At 37.4% G+C, this 20,022-nt stretch overlaps 1 protein-coding gene across 5 annotated transcripts in view; it reads left to right on the top strand.

Annotated features, from left to right (window-relative positions):
* Positions 1-12,098, top strand: part of MND1 (meiotic nuclear divisions 1) — a 32,804-nt gene extending 20,706 nt beyond the window's left edge. For all 5 annotated transcript variants that reach the window (XM_081959626.1, XM_081959625.1, XM_081959628.1 and 2 more), the window contains 2 exons: positions 9,519-9,563; positions 11,958-12,098. In XM_081959626.1, the coding sequence (XP_081815752.1) occupies positions 9,519-9,563; positions 11,958-12,064 (152 nt within the window). In that variant the 3' untranslated portion in view covers positions 12,065-12,098. The remainder of the gene's footprint in view (positions 1-9,518; positions 9,564-11,957) is intronic.
* Positions 12,099-20,022: the final 7,924 nt, after the last annotated feature.

Raw genomic sequence — 20,022 nt, 5'->3', positions numbered from 1 at the left:
TGTACCATTTACTGTATTTTTCAGAGTATAAGTAGCACCTTAGTTTTGGGGAGGAAATTACGGGGGGGGGGAATTCTGTGTACCAGGTATTCATCTGGCTAGCGTCTTTCAGCACAGCTTCAACTTCATTAGTTCACTGGTTGTGAACGCGTGCACATGCACCTCATTGGGGCTGAAAACAACGTCTAAAGCACAGCTGATCATCGCAGGGAGCTGCAATTAGTAAAGCAGGCAAAGTGCGGAAGAGGTAAGAGAAGGTAGCACCTGTTCCAGGTTGCCATTTTGGGCTCCACGCCTTGCGTTTTCAGCTTCCAAATGCTCCTATCACCACCAGAAAACACAACGCACATTGGCGGCGATGTGCTCTGGCGATCACAGCAGCCTTGAACGGGTCTCAAATGGAGCGTTTGGAGGCTGAAAACGTGAAGCGCGGAGCCCCAAAATGCAAGCCATTGTCTGTGGCAATCTCTGCAGCCAGAAAGAGGACACTCAGAGGCTGAAGGGTGGGGGCCAACAGGTGGGTGGGGCTACGTTTGGAGTATAAGACGCACTCAAATTTTCAGCCTCTTTTGAGGAGGGAGGAAGTGTGTCTTATACTCCAAAAAGTATGGCTTCTACTGGATGAGTTACAGTAAGTCCTTTGTGAAAGGAATATTTTGGATGATCCTGTTTGCTGTTTTCTATGAAATCATTAGTTGCATGTACGTAGGGAAGCATTATCTCTTGCTAAAAGATGTATTATGGATTTCTCTTAAATTGTGAAAATGCATAAGCAAAGTCACATCTGCCTTTATGCTTCAGAACAAGAAATATTAAAAGTTAGCATACATCTAGGCCTATATGGATCTACATTGTTAAATATTGGGTCTTTGAGTATTAATCAACATGCATTGCAAAATATAATAATGCTAATAACATTGTTAGTCAAAAACATTTTTCAAGGATTAAGTAACAAAAAATATAATTTCTCTTTTTTTTAGTTTGTTGAGCACTTGACTTTGTATTCAGCAGTGGAAAGTGATCTAGAAAAATTACTGCTGTATTTTTCAGTTTTACATAACCACAGAGAGCAGTTCCCAGTCTCCCACCCCCTAGATCTCTGGATAGGAAGCAGCTTGTCTTTATTATTTCCTATTAGTGCATATATTACAGAAGTGGAAAAAAGAACAGCAAGCAAATTCTTCCTTTTATCATCTGTGAGCTAGCCATTTGTTTCAAGTTTGAACTGATACCATTAGTTCATCTCCTAAAAATATTGCTAATTATTCAAGATTGCACTTCATATGTAGCTTAATGATAGTGCAAAAGTGTGGAAAATAAAGCACAGAAGGTCTACCAAGATTTCCAGTTCATGCATGATAAATGGTGACCTTATGAGCAAAAGTTCACAGACTTGTTCTGACAATTATATTGCTCTTGCAGGGACTTTCCAAGGATTTATTTGATCACTACTATCCACTGTATCCATTGACTTTCCTTTTCGCTTTTCTTGCCAAGTACAATCATTCTTTTTAACCCATCATGCAGTTACATCAAAGTATTTAAGTTTCTTCTTGCTGATTCTTGTCTCAAGGAAGCAATTAGCCTTTGTTTGATCCAGAACTGATTGACTGTTTCTTCTTGCAGACCCTGGTACTCTTTGTAATGACCTCCAGATCCATAAATCCAAGGTGTATGTTTTTCAGTCTTTCCCAGTGCCCAGTTTTCACAACAATCAATTACTATTAGAAAGACTATGCTTTAATTATTCTGATCTTTGCTGTGATTGAAATGTCTTTATTTTGCATGGTCTCTTCTAGGTTTCCTTACAGTTATTTTCTCTATATTTCTCTGACACACTATTTCCAACTATTCCATCTATTTTCACTGTGAGAAAATTCTCAGCATCTGTCAGATAAAGTCTCAACTTCATTTGGAATTGGACTTTGGCTAAGACACATCTGAACCCTGTAATCTGGGAAAAGCTTGAGCCAATTTATTTGGAAGAAATGAATAGAGCCATTGCAGCTGTGAGCTTAGTTATGTGTTCTAGACCAGCTTTGCTGGCTGAGGAATTCTGAGAGTCTAAGTCCACAAGTCTTAAAGTTGCCAAGTTTGCAGACCCCTGGCTTAGACCTATGCCCCTCATTAAAGCTTCCTGGAGGTGGCACGTGGCTGGGTCCAAGTGGTGATTAATTCCTTTTGGTGGGAGGAGGTGTACTTCCTGCCCTGAAGGTGAAGATGGTGCTCCTGCTTCTCAAGAGGTCTTCCTTGACCCAGCCTTGCTAGACAACTTTTGTCCAGCCTCCAACCATTTGGGAAAGAGTGATGACAGGGTAATTCTCAGCTTCAGAGAGTCATGGATAAAGCAAATTATTTGGCCCCTTTTCTGTCTAGGTTCAAGCCAGTGTATTAGTACAGAGATGGGATTGGTTGCATTTGCTGATAACCTTTGGAGCAACTGTCTAGGTCACAGGTATCTAACTCACTGTGTCACATTGATGTCAAATGATGTATCGTGACATTTTTCCCTTTTGTAGAGCTGGGGTAGGCGTGGCCTGTGTGTGACACATCTGGCCTGCAGGCCACCAGTTTGACACCCCTGGTTTACGTTCTCCTGGCTCTATCAGCCGTTTTTTTATACCATTGACCCTGATTCCATTTTGGGCTGGCTTAAGAGTTTGGAATTTGGAATCATTGTTTTCTGGTGGGTCTCCTTTTTTCTCAGTGGCAAGTTCCAGTCAATGTTGGTAAAAGAATGAGGGGCTCTTGCATGGGGCACCTCAGTGCTTAGGTATCTCCTGTCCAGAGGCGGGTTGCTCCGGGTTCGGACAGACTCAGGTGAACTGGTAGCGGCGGTGGTGGGAGGCTCTACCCACCCACCCAGACGCTTCTGCGCATGTGCAGAAGTGTCACATTCGCACTAGCAAACCAGTAGTAAAAATAATAACCCACTACTGCATCCTGTCTACTATCTATATGTGGAGTCAGTGTGGATCTGGGAGGAGTTGAGCTGACTTCGAGTCAATCCTGGTAACATGCAGTACCTTTGGGGTTTTGATCCCTCAGGATCTGGTACCTTGCTGTCTTTATGACATTGCACATCCTCAGACTGAATTGGTGTGCAGTCTGAGGGTTCTCTGGGATTCAGCTGCTGTTAGAGGGGATTTTGCATGGATTTGTCTTGTGCAATAGTCATACCCTTTCCTAGTTCAGGAGCCTTTGCTAGTGGCCCTCACACCTTAATCAGTTCCCATTTTGATTATTGCAATGTGTTTTACATGAGCCTGCCTTTGAATACCACTTGGAAGCTGCAAGTAGTCCAAATGCAGCAGCCCTCACAATATTGAATATTCTTACTTATGCCCATGTTACACTTTGTTGAGCAAGTTGCATGGGCTCCAATTTCCTTCTGGTTGCAATTCAAGGCACTGGTTATCACTTTTAAAGTCCTGCATGGTACAGAAACAGGTTATTTGCAGGTCTGCCTGTGCCTAAGATTAGCCGCCCTTCCCATGAGATCAGATAGGGTGAGCAAGCTCCAGATCCCTTCCCTGAAGTCTTGCCACCTAGTGGTAACTCACAAGTGTGCCTTTTCTGTGGCTGCCCCTTACATTATGGAACGCCTAATCCCCAGGGTGATTTGGCAGCCCTCTCTTTTAGCCTTTCAGAAGACCACCAAGACCTGGCTTTTTACCCAGTTGCTGGGATAGAATCAGGATATCTGGAGCTAGTTATGGACATCCCAAGATAGAATTGGACACAGGTTTTTTTATTTGATTTATGGTTTATGGTTTTATAATTACTGGGTTTTATTGTTGTTACACACTGTCCAGAGTAGTGTTCAAAATAGGCATGCAAACCTTTTAAATAAATAAATAAATATTCTGGAGAATATTTTGGGCTTAATTGCGTTTGTAAATCGAGGATTACCTCTATAGTGCTATAGCAAAACATAATATTTGCATGACACAGAGAAGCAAATATGCATCAGTTATGCTACCATCTCAATCAATAGCCTTCTTGGTAGGTTCCTGCATTGTAGGTTAGAAAATCCTATACTGCACTAATTATAAAAAGTGTACTTAAAATAGCATTTTAATTGATATCAATCAGCCTTAATTTAAATGGGATGTATCTCTCTTTAAACAGAATGTATATCAATTATACTCTATAATACACCAATTTTGGATCCACCCTTTAAGTTCAATTTTACAATTTCTGCTATAGAAGCAAACTTGTGTCTTTAAAAATAAAAATTATTGTACTCTAGAATTCACCACTTTTTATTGTCAGCATTTGAATAGGTTTTGCTCCCAGTAGGTTACTCTTCCTAGAGCAGTGGTTCTGAACCTGTGGGTTGGGACCCCTTTGGGGATCGAACAACTCTTTCACAGGGGTCGCTTAAGACCATCAGAAAACACATATTTTCGAAAAAATACAGAAAACATAAAATAATTTTATGGTTGGGGGTCACCACAACATGAGGAACTGTATTAAAGGGTCGCGGCATTAGGAAGGTTGAGACCCTCTGTCCTAGAGTAATAGACCTAGCCCTAGAGAAGAGTCATTGCTTTTACAGTAGCTGTCTCATTAGTTAAATACAAAGAATTATTCTTTCAGAAAAGTACATAGCTGCAACTCAGGGCGTCTATCAACGATGATTTTGGAAGGTACTGGAATAAATGAAGCCAAGCCAAAGATAGAATAGCGTTGCAGAAATGCTTTCTTTTGGATGGGGGGAGGGGAAGATTTATCGTATACTGTGTTACTTGATAACGAAGTGGAAAGTGTTTCAGAGTATTTGGCTATTGTTAACTGAAAAAGAAACTCTCAAAATTGCTTGGTGGATATTTGCAAGCTGACAACTCATACTGGTCCAAGCTACTTCTTGTTTTGTAAATTCAGCCGTGCATGCTTGATGTTTTTTCAAGGTCAAAAGTTTTTTTTTCTTTTTTCCTTTATTTCACTACATTGCCAGTATATTCTCAATGAAAGTGCAAGTTATATTAATTTTTTTATTAAAGTAATAGTTTGTTATTTCGCAATACTCCACACTTTCTAAAATAACAATTTCATTAAAAGGTTCTAATTAATGCATTTAAATCTCTTTTCCTGTTCTTTCCCTTTACCCTTTTGATTATAGTAAAAACAATATTAATACCTAAAATATAGTATAATCTTAAATATAATAGCAGCATACATACATTTTGTCTTGTTAGTTGCCTTCCCATAAAGTATTTTTTTCTATTGAGTGCTATTTCTAAGAAACACGTTGACAGTGAAAAAAATTACTAGAAGAATTTTGAATATCCTACAATTTAGCTAAAATGTAAAGTTAATCCATAAATTTATGACTGGAACTATATATGTATAACTGTATTATATCTGCAGTTGATCCTTCATACTTTTCTCAGTCCTCAGTTAACAATCGGCGACCATTCAAAGTTGCAACGGCACCAAATGAGTGATGCTCAAAGTTCCAACTGTCACATCATTCTTTTAGTCATTTGTTTGTGATTCAGGCACTTGGCAACCACCTCACACTTATGTGGTTGAAGCAGTGGGTGGTCACTTGATCCAAGTCAGTGGGTAAGACAGAAGGGAAGGTCGCAAGTTGGTCCCATAAATGACCTCTGCCATCTTTTTTTTTCTAAGTAGCTTGCTACAGAGTACGAGATTAGTCGCATCTGTCCCACAGCACACTCCCCACCTGCAATCTGTAGACCATGCACATCTGTCCAATATTTGCAGAGCACTAGAACAGCACTTTCCTTTTGTGGCTGCACTCATTAGCACTCACCCATCTGCTGGCCTGCTTGCAGGCTGCCCAGAGCCTATGACTTCATTCTGGCTTCCCCATTGACTGCTTGTTGTAGGACAGCAGTTTTCCAAGATCCCAAGTCATGGTCACATGAGGTCCTCACTTAATAACCTGCAAACTTTGCTTTAATTATAACAACAAGGATTACCGAGATTTACCGTCACTAAGCCATGCAGCCATGTGACATCGTGCATGATAACCACACATCACTTCCTGTTGGAAATTCCAGTCCCAATTACCTTTGTAACTTGAGCGCTCTCTGTGTCCTTGAGGTAGGGGCAGGCCTGCTCCTTCTAAATCTGCTTCCCCCCACAATATACTTCTTGATGTGCTACCAAAACGAGGCCAGTAAAGCTGCTACCCTCAGATGGAATCAGGACTACACTTGTAGGTGACTGCTGCCTGTAAATTCAGAGATAAGAGCAAGTGCAGGGAACAGAAGCAGGGGGGAAAGATAACGGACGCCTGTCTCCTTAGGAGTTTTTTCTATTCTACAGAGGCTTCTAGTTTTTCTGCTCCCACTATTTTTTCTATTCTGTAGCAAGAACAAAACTTTTCCAAGCAAAGAAAAAACAACCTAAAACACCCTTTGGTTGCTTAGGTGGGCTCTCTCTAGCAAAAAGGCACAAGAGATCCTAGAGCCTCAGAGCCTCGTGGCTAGAGAATGAATGGTCTTGCATCACCGCATTTGGAAACCTGCTGGTCACTGATCTCCTTCGGCGTCTGGATCAGAATGTTGGGAAAGGGGATTGTGTTGCGTTTTCTGACAGAAAACCCCATTTGCCTATTAGATCAACTTGATTTAGCTTTAGCCTGCCTCACTGGAACAGAATCAGATAGAAACGCCATGTGATGACATGTCCTGAACAAATGTTTAACAGGTCTTCATGTCCTGAGAGCAAGGAGGGTGTCTTAATAACACCATTAAGCAAATAGCTGTTTGTCATAGATAGTTGACAAAATTGTTGCAAGTTATTTATGTGACTTCTGCAATAACAAGTTGAGTGTTCTGTCTTTTAAACCAGTGGAGTGGTGCTTTAAAGCAAAATCTTGTTTCCTTCAGCCTATTTCAGGCTTGTTGAAATTAACTCACAAGATGGAACATTGGTTTAGTCTTACTCTGTAGTCCTAATTTAGCCAACATTGGTAAGATTGTTAACATTAATTTGGATGTATCACTATTCAGGATAACTAAATTTGCCTTATAATTATACATTTTGGGGTCCTGTGATCTGGCTAAAATATTATACAATACTTGCAGGGGAAAACTATAGCTGACTTTCAGCCATTTTATTTATTGTCTATCAATATTTGGCAGAGGAGCAATTGTATTTAAAGAAATACAATACAAGTTTTTAAAAATTCTGTTTGTATAAGAAGATTTCCTAGCATGTGGGTTGTAAACCCTCATGTACTATAAGACCATCTTTTTACAGATAGAATTGCAGTAGAGTGTAAGAAAAAGGACTATGAAGAAGGAAAAAGTAGCAAGAATGCACAAGGGACTCAAACGTTAGGCTAGAGAGGAAAGAGAAAATGGGCTGTGGTTGTTATCACACTCTGTCTGCATGAGAGGAAAGAGTGAAAAAATAGTTTAGTTTTTTGCAAGCTGCAGGCATTTTGAAGCAGGTTTTTTACTTCTCTTTTTTTCTTTTTCTTTGATTTCAGTGAATAAGAATGGCTATGTACAAAATAAGACCCAAATTTCAGGAATTATGCAAAAGCAAGCAAGAACACTCTATTACAAATGGTGTTTCAAATTTTAAGTATTTATTGCTTATTTCCAATAAAACAGATTTATAAAGTTGTAAAGTTTTATCATTAGTTTGTTTGATATTTTGATTAAAATATGATTATTAAAAGTAACAGGTTTATTTTTGATCCTATGCTAACTACAGTGAAATCATACTGTAATATTATTGATTCATTTTATCATTTCAGAGAATATGTATCCTTTTAGATGAGAACTTATCTTTGTAATGTAATTTACAGGATCCTTTTTTTCTTTTATCTTCTTTTTCCTTTCTTTTATTTTTTTTAAAATTTATTATGATCTTTAATCTGAAGTTAATTTTTATTTACAGTTTAGCATACTAAGTTTCATTTTAAAAACGTTTTTGTTTTATATGGCATGGCAAAGCCAAAAGTATAGAAGCTTTTCTAAATATTTGCACTTTTTTTTAAAGCAGCTATATGATCTCATCTGCAAGTTTTAAATAAAATAGTTATTTATGTTAGAGGCTAGGACCGTGATGGCGAACCTATGGCATGCGTGCCGGAAGTAGCACACGGAGCCATCTCTCCAGGCAAGCAAGCCGTCGCCCATTGCTCTTCCGGGTTCTGGTGCACCGGCCAGCTGGTCTTCACTCATGCGGGAGCACTGGAAACCAGAAGAGCAGCTGCCCAGTGCACATGCCAGGAAAATGATCTTCTGGTTTCCAGAGCGCACATGCCACGTGGTCTTCTGGTTTCTGGCACGCATGTGCACACAAAGACCAGGTGGCTGGTATGCATGTGCGCCCCAGAAAACGGAATATCTTCCCAGTGTACATATGTGCAACCCCCATGCGCACCCCGTGCATGCATGTACAACCTCCACGTGGGCACCCTGCATCCCGGGCATGCGTGCACATCTCCCGCAAGTGCCCTGCCCTCTGCGTGTGCATGGCAGAGACCTGAAAATTAGTTGGCTGGCAGGAGGCGCACATGCATGCGCGGTGGAGCTGAGCTGGAGTGACAGCTTGTGTGCCCTGGAGAGAGGACTCTGTGTGCCACCTGTGGCATGTGTGCCATAGGTTCACCATCACAGCCCTATACCATTTCAGACAAATGGTTGTTCATTCTATTCTTAAAAACTTCCAGTGTTGGAATATTCACAACTTTAATTAACAAGTTGTTCCACTTATTAATTATTCTAACTGTTAAGTGGCCATAGGCTACTTTACTGAATAAATGTTTCTGTATTATTTTGGTATGTGATTAAATAATCGCATCAAATTGATGTATATATTTTAGGAGGGGATGTTCACCTTAGCCAGTGTTTCTGTTTCTATAAGCAAACAAACTCATTGGTGTAGAACTTTGGATACAGAAGCTTTCAGCTTACCCTTATGAATTTTACTAGCTGCCAATTCCCATTTTATAAATTGTTCCGTAGCAGAGGAAAGTGAATTACGAGAATATATGAACTGGCACATTAAGAATTTGCCCAAATGAGCAAGGGATTTTTACTAAAGGGTCAACATTCAGTAATTCATCCATGTTTTTTTTAAATAAATGTATTCATCTTTGATGAAAAGTACAAATAAAAGCATTGTTTCAAATAACGTTCTTCATTACGCATCACAGAATTCATCTATCCTAATTTTTAAATTTTTGTACAATAGATTGTTTCTTCTTAGAGCATAGCCTTTTCTAATTCAGTGAAGCACTAAATGATTCTTATTTTCATGTAGTATAGCCAGATATATGTCAAGAATTTTCATTTGTAACTGATAGAAGGCATTACTTCAGCATATAATTTCATTTTGGTGTAACTTTACTAATCTTTGAGGATTGGTTGAATAACTTCCAAAGGAACAGTAAAACATTTTCAAGCTATTTAAAATGCATAGTAAGTTTGAAAATATAGTTTTATTCTTTTGAGTCTGTTCAGTTATTGATCTAATGAATTGCTTCTGTGGAATTTTATTTGTTTATTTGTTCTTCTTTTTAGGTCAAGCAAATAAAATAGCTAAGGAAGCAACCAACAGATGGACTGGTGTGTCTGCATTATATTATTTTACAGCGTTCATTCTTCTGTGAACAAAAATAAATACATGGAAAGATACAAGTTTTAACATTATAATTATTATTTTTTACATAAAATTGATTGATTTTTGAGGCAACAGATTGCTGAAAACTCATTAAATAACTATTTCTGATTAAGTTTGCCATTGCTTGTAATATAATTTTTGTGATTTCTGATTCATACATTTTAATGTTTTTGTTTGTTCTTATAGACTACGTTTTTGCCAGGTATCACTTATTATTTGGGTGTTAAGCATTTTACACACATACACACACTCAGTGTGACAATCTTCAAGTAATCTGCAAATAATTATGGGTGGTACAAACTAACCCAGTATTTGAATGAAAACCAGTAAAATGTGTACATTAATTTGAAGTTACTTGGGATTTTGGATTAGAGTGCACAGTAGTATATGATTCATGGTAATCATACAAAGCAGCTGACACAATAAATTGGCTTGCTCATTGTCAGATTATTGTGAATGTTGATATGAATGGTATATGATTTTACATTGAAATTACAATTTCATCACATCACATTACAACGTATTCCACATTGGGACAGTTTTCCAGGAACAGTCATGTGTAATCAAGTCCAAAATTATTGGTGCGTACTCATGTTTCAGCTCCCTCAATTTTATCACTGCGAAGTAAATTTGCATGTGTTACCTAAAATGAATCAATAAAACTGCATAAATAAGAAGAATTGTCTTCTATATGAAATTTCTAGTTCATTGAAATAGTTTTTAGAGACTCTTCGCGGAAGCTTAGAAGTAGCCAGCTGGGAAAGACCCTTTTTGATTATGGAACTGCCATTTACTAGGTAGTCTTCGACTTAACGACCACAAATGAACCCCAAGTTTTTGTTGCTAAGGGAGTTTTGCCCCATTTTACAACCTTTCTTGCCACAGTTGTTAAGTAAATCATTGCAGTTCTTAAGTTAGTAATACAGTTGTCACGTACTACATCTGGCTTCCCCATTGACTTTGTTTGTTAGAAGGTGATCATATTACTCCAGGAACACTGCAACCATCATAAATATGGGTCAGTTGCTAAGCATCTGAATGTTGATCATGTAATCATTGGGATGCTTCAACTGTTGTAACTGTTGTTTTTTCAGTGCCATTGTAACTTTGAACAGTCACTAAATGAATTGTTCTAAGCTGAGGACTACTTGTATTTAGGATTGCATTTGGCATTTTTTTTATTTTTCAAGACTTTATTTTAAAGTCTTGAAAAGTGTAAAGGTTTTTTTTTTTTATTTTAACAATTTTTCCCCTATGGTGTGAATTTATTCTTTTGAATTTTCTATTTCAATTGTTTGCTAGTAACTGAAAGATAAAAAAATAACATATTGAGTGTTTGCAAGCAAACAGAATACTTGATTTCGTTCCTTGTGATTTTCCATCTCTTTGTAACAGTTTAATATCAATTGCCATGTGGGCAACTCCTGTTGTAAAATTAACATATTAAATTGGAGAAAAATGTGTGCTAAATATATTATTTATGTCATCATATACTTACTTATTCACTTCATGACATATGCACACCTATTTTTATTGTACTCTTATTTCTCAAAAACCTTTCTCCCTCACTGCTTTGACGAGTTCTTTTGAACAGTCATGCTTTATTAAGTGCAATTCTTTCAAAGTTATAATCAGTTTTATAATTTTTGTATCTGTTTGATACTAAATTGGATGCAAGATACCATGCAGGAAATACTGTGACACTTAAATCAACAGGAAAAATCAAATCAAGGTTAGCATTATAAAACCCAGAGACTCATAATTTTATTCTATTGGGTTGTCGGCAAATAGATTGGTATCTCAGTCTTCTATTTCAGTGTAGAGAGAGGGAAGGATTAGTTTCATTTTTAAAATTCCTGAACCAAATGAATGGGAAGTAAACAATTTTGGTTAAAATCTAGATAAGAGTCTAAATAAACAGAGGAAAAACTGGTGTTTGCCCGTGTAGAAATCCCCAGAGACATATAACTTTTCAATCACATATAACTCCTCAGGTAAAATGTGTATGTCGAGTTCTAAGCTCAGTAGATTTTGTGCTGAACTGTTCGCCCTGTGCCTATGGCGCAATCAGTTGCCTTTTGGATAATTATTACTGCTGAAGTCTCATACACAGAAAGGGATTTCAGTGTAGTTATCCTCTACATGAGAATTGGAAATTACAAAATAACCACTGTTATATGTTGCAACCAAATAGGTGATTTATGTCTGAGGAAGGGCCTCAGGATAACAATTTGTAGATCTGTTAATTATCTTTAAGCATTAAGGGTCTTTTATTATGATTATCATTACAAACACTTGAAGCCCTAATATCCATTGTTTTTCATTTACCTTATCTACAGATAATATATTTGCTGTAAAATCTTGGGCTAAACGGAAGTTTGGATTTGAAGACAACAAAATTGACAAAACATTTGGTATACCAGAAGATTTTGACTATATTGATTGAAAGTGTTTAATAAAAAAGATGCCTTATAACTTAATATTGTTCGAGACACTTTTATTTTAAGTTGTATTTCATTCCTACCATTACTAGTACTGTCATTAATAAAATCTGAAAACCCTGAAGTCATATTGCTTTCTTACACTTTGATCTTCCTGATAATTGTCTGAAACGGAAAAGTTATTTGCAGACTATGCTTTAAAATCTATGGTACTAGTTGCATGATAAAAGTAACAAGCTAGTCCTTTACAAAACAATGAAAGCGATAGGAAACTGTTTTAATTATCTAGAATTATTTGAAAAATTAAAAGGCATTAAAGGGTTTTAATGATATGAAGTGTTTTTACCTGGAAGTTGAGTTGAATATATTATCTTGAGTATCTTTTCCACATATTTAATTCAAAAAAGCCAGCTTCAGCTGTATAATTAAATAGACTGGTTTTATCCATTGAAGTGAAAAATACTGAACTATTTTAAAAAGTGAAATCTAAAGAAAGCCAATTAATATAGTTTAGTGGAAAAAAAGAATGTACAATGATATTAATGTGTTTGCTTCTTATTACTGACATTTGATGAAAACCTTAATATATTAATATATGATTAAATTTAATTCAGCTTATTTTTTTCTATGAGCCTCTTCATCAATAGCAATTTCAGGAGCTCTACTCTGGGTCCCATTGTCAACTTCACCAGTTCTGTGCTTTGTTTTGTTCTAGCTTGTATTATTTCAATTCATATTCAGTAAGCCAGTTTAGACCCTTGCTGAAGTTAAAAGATAAAAATATGTTTATCTCTTGCTGACAATCACTTATACACAAAATGAAAGTCCACACAAACGAGGAAGAAGAAAACCTCCACTTTGTACATAATGAGAATGACAATAGTGTGCTATTGTCAACTACAAGACCTATGCCTGCCAGGCATGCTTACCTATGCATGGAGGAAGAGCCACACAATTCATTGGAACTTATTGTAAGGTGAGCATGCAAGCATTTCTTTGTTCTTGTAGCTTAACACTTAGCACTAGCTCATATTGGTTAACTCATTTCTGTTTTAAATAGAAAGTTCAAAACAATTAAGTAGGATCCCTTCACTAATTTTCATTGCAGATTAATTGGAGTACAATTTTCTACTTAAGAACAGGTTGCATCCCAACAGGCTGTTCACAAGTCAATTTTAAAACAATCAACGTATGTATGCAGTGCAGCGTAAACTATTTTTTTCTGTCTTCTAGGACGGGGGTTCCCAACCCCCAGTCTGTGTACTTTGACATGCCAGCAACTGGGCCGTAGAAACAAGCAAAGCATCATCTGTGGGATGCAGGTAGCAAGTGAAACTACACCCCCTCCGGTCCATGGAAAATCGTCTCCCCAAGGAAGCAGTCCCTGGTGCCAAAAGGTTCGGGCGGGGCTGTTCTAGGACCTTCTAGTTTGGATTGGCAGACAGCGTTGTTCATAGTGGTGAAAGTTCATAACTTGAAACTGCAAAAGAGGACTTTATGTAAATAGAACTAAACAGGCATAGCAGCCTGTATGTACTTAGCCAAAGAATAAGTGTAAATGAATTTAACAGAATTAATATAAAAGTTAGTATGCACAGCTTGGTGCTTGTTGAGGTCAGATTTTCAGTTGGTCTGCTTGTTTGTCTTGACTACACTTTCCTTGTGTCTACAGAAGGAATGGTTTACATGTGAGATAATGTTTGTATGTAGATGTGGACCAATTAATTTTGCACATGGAATGTTTTATTAAATATTTATTCTCATGACCTTGTTGATTTTGGAATGAGGCCCTTGGATAGAAATATACATATTGTAATTATAGGTACATATTGTGTCATAAAGACATTAGTTGAGACAAGAGTATCTGATATTGGTTCCAGTAATATTTGACAACCATAGTTGACAAGGAAAGAGAGCTAAGAAGCACAACAAGTTTTTGCATGAACTTATAACCATTTTTTGGAATCTTTTTTTGAGATGGGGGAATAATTTTAAAATCAAACTTTTTCATAAATTAATTTACAATAATTAGAATGGATTCTGGTCACATTACCCAAACTTATTTAATTTGGTGTGCCTGTTCCAAATATATAATTTTTGCAGTTTTCCTTACTATGATATATCTTTGTATATCATTTTCTTAAACATGCACTATATGCAGACTTTTGCCTATTTTTAATTTTGCCCAGTTCTCTATATAATTTTTTTCCTTAGACGTCAAGATTAGCTTGCAACAGGTCCAGGCATGTTATATATCTAGTTTGGTCTTGATCTAGATTTAATTTATTTATCTAGCACAATGAACTTAATATGAGGAATGTTGGCCTTTGATGGCTAGACATAGTGTGTTTGGATTGTGTTAGCCTTAAAATTAGGCTGTCTAACCTTTTCAAAACAGGTTACCAATATCATGTCACCTCAGTGAACTAGTGATAACATTTTTATAAGTGTGTATGTGTGTGTAGGTGAAATGTGTTATGAGTTATACTGCATATATAAAGAGTTAAGGGATTATGAAATGCATTTATTAACCAATATTGGCCTTTTGTTTGTATTAAACATGTGATGTTTGCAAAGGATTTAATCTCCTGACAGTTTTCATGGTATATTCTTAACACAAAGGCAAATAACACCTTCTGTAGCATACATCAAATATCTTTTTTGAAGAAAAAGTGCCATGTCCATTTTAAGGTTTTTAAAAGTTAAGACTGACTGAATAAAGAATTAAAGTAAATAAATAGAATAAAGTAAAGAGTAAGATTGGCACAAATAAACAATAAAAAAAGATTGGACATAATGATGAATTAAGAGATACAGACCATATTTACTGGAGCTATCTGAATGAAATATATTGGTCCTTGGGTTTTACTCAATGGGTTAACAAGTGAAACAGTAAGGTCCAAAAAGTATATCATGTTTTCCCGAAAATAAGCCCTAGCTTGATTTTTAAACATGGGCCCAATAGAATCCCTACCCACAAAATAAGCACTAGTTAAGACCCTGCCCACCAGGGTGCACGGGGTGGGGCGAGCACATGGGTAAAAATCAAGCTAGGGTAGGGATGGTGGGTGGTGGAGCTGCCCTACTGGTACTTAACTTCAGACAGCTGCATCCAGGCCTCGCGCACCTCGACACTTGCCTTGCTGGCCCACTTCTGCTGCAGCCGCTTGCCAGAGGCGGGAGGCGACACACATGTGGCATCAAGCAGCTGCAGAAGAAGTGGGTCAGCAGCGGGCTCCTGATAGGTGGGGCTGTTGGTGCCACCACCTCGAGGTGAGTCAATGGAAAATAAGACCTGGTGCCTTTCTTGGTGGCTAAAAAAATATATGACCAGGTCTTACTGTATTTTTGGGGAAACACGGATAGTAAAACTATATTATTTGACAGCTGACCACTAAATGAGTAGAAATGTTTGTGAAGTTTGTGACTCATAGAATATAAGACATGGAAGGCTTATAGATATTTAATCTAACTGCTCCTCAGTGCAGGAATTCCCATTACAGCTTCTCCAAGCTTCTCCAGCTTCTGTTTAAATAATTCCAATGAAGTAATCCAGTATTCTCCTACCTGCTCTTTCATTAATTGTTACTATTCAAATTGTGCAAGTAAACTCTATTCTTCATAATTCAGTCTTATTATTTTTTGCCCTGCCTTCTGTAAAAACTGAACAATTATTCCTTGTCTCCTTTACATACCTGATGACAGCTATCCTGTCTCAGTGTAGTCTTTTATTTATAGTCAACATATTCAATCACCCAATCATTCCTTGTCAGGTTTCTTCCCCTTATAATCTTGGCTTTTTTCACTGGATATTTTCAGTTCATTAATATTTTTCTTAAAATGGTGTAAGAATTGGATGGCGTTATATGACTAATGCAGCATATGGAAGAATTAAGAGTTAGTCTTGGTCTTGACACTGTATTTCTGCTGATGCAGTCTAGGACTGTTTTTATTTGTTTTCTGTACTTGTATGATAAGCTAAAGGTTCCCCCACACATGCGTGCTAGTTGCTTCTGTGTCTAGGCACAGTGCTCATCTCTGTTTCTAAGCCAAAGAGCCAGCACTGTCCGAAGACATGTCCGTGATCATGTGGCTGGCATGACTCAACGCCAAAGGAGCTCTGTTACCTTCCCATCAAAGGGGTCCCTATTTTTGCACTTGCATCTTTTGCGTGCTTTCAAACTGCTAGGTTGGCAGAAGCTGGAACAATTAACGGGAGCTCACTCTGTTACATGGTGCTATGCTAGGGATTTGAACTGCTGAACTGCCGACCTTCTGATCGACAAGCTCAGCGTCTTAGCCACTGAGCCATGGCGTCTCATATCTGTACACCATGTCCCATCATACCTGTATGATACTGTTCACTAAATTCAAATTGTAATACCAGATTCTTTTATGCATATACTGATGTCCTGTCCTGCCCTAAATTAATCTTGATTAATGTTCATATTACAACTTGTCAGTATCTTGCTAAATATTGATGTTCTTCAAACTTCTGTTGCCTCTATCTTTGTCTGATCTGCAAATATACTGGAATTAAGCCTTTGAAATGTGATAAATGAATAACAATTGTAAATTATATTTTTTAATTTCTTATCATGCCATTTATAAATTCTCCATGCTGAACAGTCCATAGCTTAGATTGGAGCCTAGCAGTACATTCTTCAACATTTTCTCCTAGGTCATTGTGGAGCTGTTGACTCGTTGGTTACAATTGCTTAACCAATTCTATATCCATCTAATGGCAACTTATTCCCACTCACACTTGTTATATTCCATACTAGAGTCTTACTGGTGACTTTTTCAAATGTTCAGATTTGTTCAAGTAAAGGTACACTGTCACTGTGAGCTAAATTGGTTATTCTGTGAGAAAAAGGAATCCGATTGGTTTAGAATGCTTTATTCTCATTAACCTTGTGTTAGCTTGTTCATAAATAAAATGTTAAGAAAAGTGTTAGCCTGCAATCAGCCAGTTACCTATAAATGTTGGCACCAGAAAGTGTAAGGGTGTCTCCACAATAAACAGTAACCTTTTCTTGGCTGTAAGAATGGGCTTATGTGATGCCATCAATAGTGCCACTTCATTTTTATTTTCTGCCAGCAAGATCCTCTTTTTTGTCCCTTATACTGAACCCATTGTGCATTTTCTGGAAAAACATCAAGCAGAAGTTTGGTCGAAAGAACAAGCTTTAATTACACATTTCTAGGATAAGCAACAGACTTTTTTTTAAGCAGGAGTTTGGACTACTCAGCTGCTAAGATGTATATCATCAGTTTCATTGCAACCATTGCATACAAAGTATGAATCAGTATTTAGTTGAAAGAAGGATTATATAAAGTGTGGAAGGTTCATTCAACATAGAGACACACCTACATCTTTTTCAGACTCACCCAATGTATATTTTGAGGGATTGAAATAGACAAGGTAACCAATTTGCCCATAGATGGTGTAATTTCTATAGCTTGACTTAGCATATGTAATGCATACTGTATATAAACTAGTATTAACTATATAATAGTATTCTAGTCCAGAACTTTATGCTTCGTTACAAATTATCTTATTATTTCATTAGTGAAATGATTCACACACCTCATTTTTAGTGAAATGATTCACACACATCTTTTACCAGGAGTAATTAAGACTCGGATGTCTCTTTCACATAAATATCAACTGTATAGTATGGTTACCAGCCATCTTTCAGCATGTTTTCAATCAGTGGCTGCCAAAAGTTGTGAAAATTTAAAAGCCATTTTGATGATAGCTTAAAAAATGGCAAAGATTTTTGAAACAGGTCCACTAAGGGTATCTCATTTTCAAGATCCAACTCGTTTGTTTCTGTTTGTGTTGTGTATTGTGTGTGTATATATATATGCTTTATCATCCAACAAGAAATCTCAAAAGAAAAATAAATCACTTTTTTTTTCTGAAATGTTCAGAAGTCTTTCTATTTTTAGCACTATTGAGATATGATGTAGGGTCCTGGCACACTTTATGTGCTTTCCATTATGAAGTTATTTGTATTCATATTCCTTGCCTAAAGTAACCCATAAGTTAAACAACTGATAAATAAACAGATCTGCTTTGCAGTGATCCAGCTTAAAAAGCAGCATATTTCAAACCACACTATAAAGGTTCAGTTTGGTGCTGACGGAAATCCCGATCGTCATAGTGGTTAGGACCGCCAGATCTGGAGATATTCTAAATTCCCATCCTTATCTGGGATTGCACTTCCGCATTCGAATATAGTGTACAATTGGAAGTTCTCCCGGAAACAGTTCCTGTTCAGTAAGCAGGTGCCAGTTGTAGCCAGAAATATTTTTGACCAACTTCAACTGGTATGCCAATTGTACTCTTTCTAGATTAAAGAGCTCTTCAGACAGTTACTCATGCCCTGGGCACCTCATGGCTTGACTACTACATTGTGCTGCCCTTGAAGACACCCCCCCCCCCCCAAAAAAAAAACTTCAATTAATGCAGACTGCAGCAGCACAAGCAGCAATGGGCATATCTCAGTAGGCTTGTGTGAAATATCTGTTTTGTGACTTGCACTGGTTGCCAGTTTGCTTTCAAATGTGATCCAAGATGCTGGTTACCACCCATACAGCACTATATGGCTTACGTCCTGGTTACTTGACAGATTATCTGTGTCCCATTGTATCTGCCTGGCCAGTTCAATCTAGCAGAGTTGGTGTGCTCTGGATTTTGTTGATTAAACAATACAATCTGTCAGGACACTGGAAGCATGCCTTCTCTGCAACAGCATCTACCCTTTGGAGTGAAATTATACACACACACACCCATGTTCAAATGGTCTTCACCCTACTGCTGAATAACTGATTCTTCATTAGGGCTTTTGATAAGGATAACCAATAGCCTTTTTTTTTGTTTCCCTTCAGATTTCTTTTCGTTGCCATTGTTGTTCTGTGTTGTGCTATTTTTTATGCGCGCGCCAGGGGGGGGAGGGAGTTGTTAAAAACATTTTAAAATAGAAATAAATACAATTGTAAATCATCTGCAGTTGTTGGGAGTCAGGGACATATTTGTTAGTGAATCCTATCTTCATCAACTTCTGGCCACCCATATTTCAACTTTTGTTGCTAACTATATCTAGCCACTGTATTGTTTTCATTGGGTCTACGACAACTCCCCATAGCCAACTTGCCACAGTGAACTCACTGTGGCCAACTTGCCATGGCCAACTTATTGAAGGACCACTCTCCATGGGACAAGAAATGCTGGAACAGAATCATTAAAGGATGCAAAAGGAGGGACAAAATGAAATGTGAATGACAAAAATTAAAATAATGTTCAAATTATTTTAAATAATTAAATTGAACTGTTGTATTGTCCTGTGGTGAGTTGTCTGGGCAAGTTGGCCACGTGAGTTTGGCTGTGGCTAATGTGCTGTGGTGAGTTGGCCAGGGCAAATTAGCCACAACAAGTTGTACCATTCTGGTTTTCATTTACCTCTAGAAGAGTTGGTCTCTAGTGAACCGTGAATGATTCCAAATATATGTTGTATTGGAGATGATGAATTAGCAGTTTTAGGCATGGAGCTGTTTTTGAACTTACCTTGTACAGAGAGATAACACTGCAAAAATCGGATGGCCCAATTTAGTAGCCTGTGAACAATGTGTTCTCCCATAGCATCCTCTAGAAGACTAGATTAGAAAAGGGCTCCAATATCTCTAGAATAGCTCTATGAAGCTCCCCCACAAAATGTATGCATATTTCTATGCATACATACTTATTTTCAAGGAGTAGAAGGACCAAATTAAAGAATTCCTATTAATGTCATCATGCGTTAAGGTTTTCTTCCAATTTCCCATTTTCAGCAGCGACTGTAAGGTATTCTTTTGTTCAACACTGATCTCACAGGACTTTATATCCCACAGTATTCATCTCTTGAATCTTCCAATAATCCTGCCTGGGTTTAAACCTAATCTCCCACACAACTGGATA

This window comes from Natrix helvetica (assembly GCF_964273705.1).
Source record: "Natrix helvetica genome assembly, chromosome: 7".
In the NCBI taxonomy this organism is placed as follows: Eukaryota; Metazoa; Chordata; class Lepidosauria; order Squamata; family Natricidae; genus Natrix; species Natrix helvetica.
The sequence above is the reverse complement of the archived record's forward strand: the minus strand, read 5'-3'. Positions and strand labels throughout refer to the sequence as shown.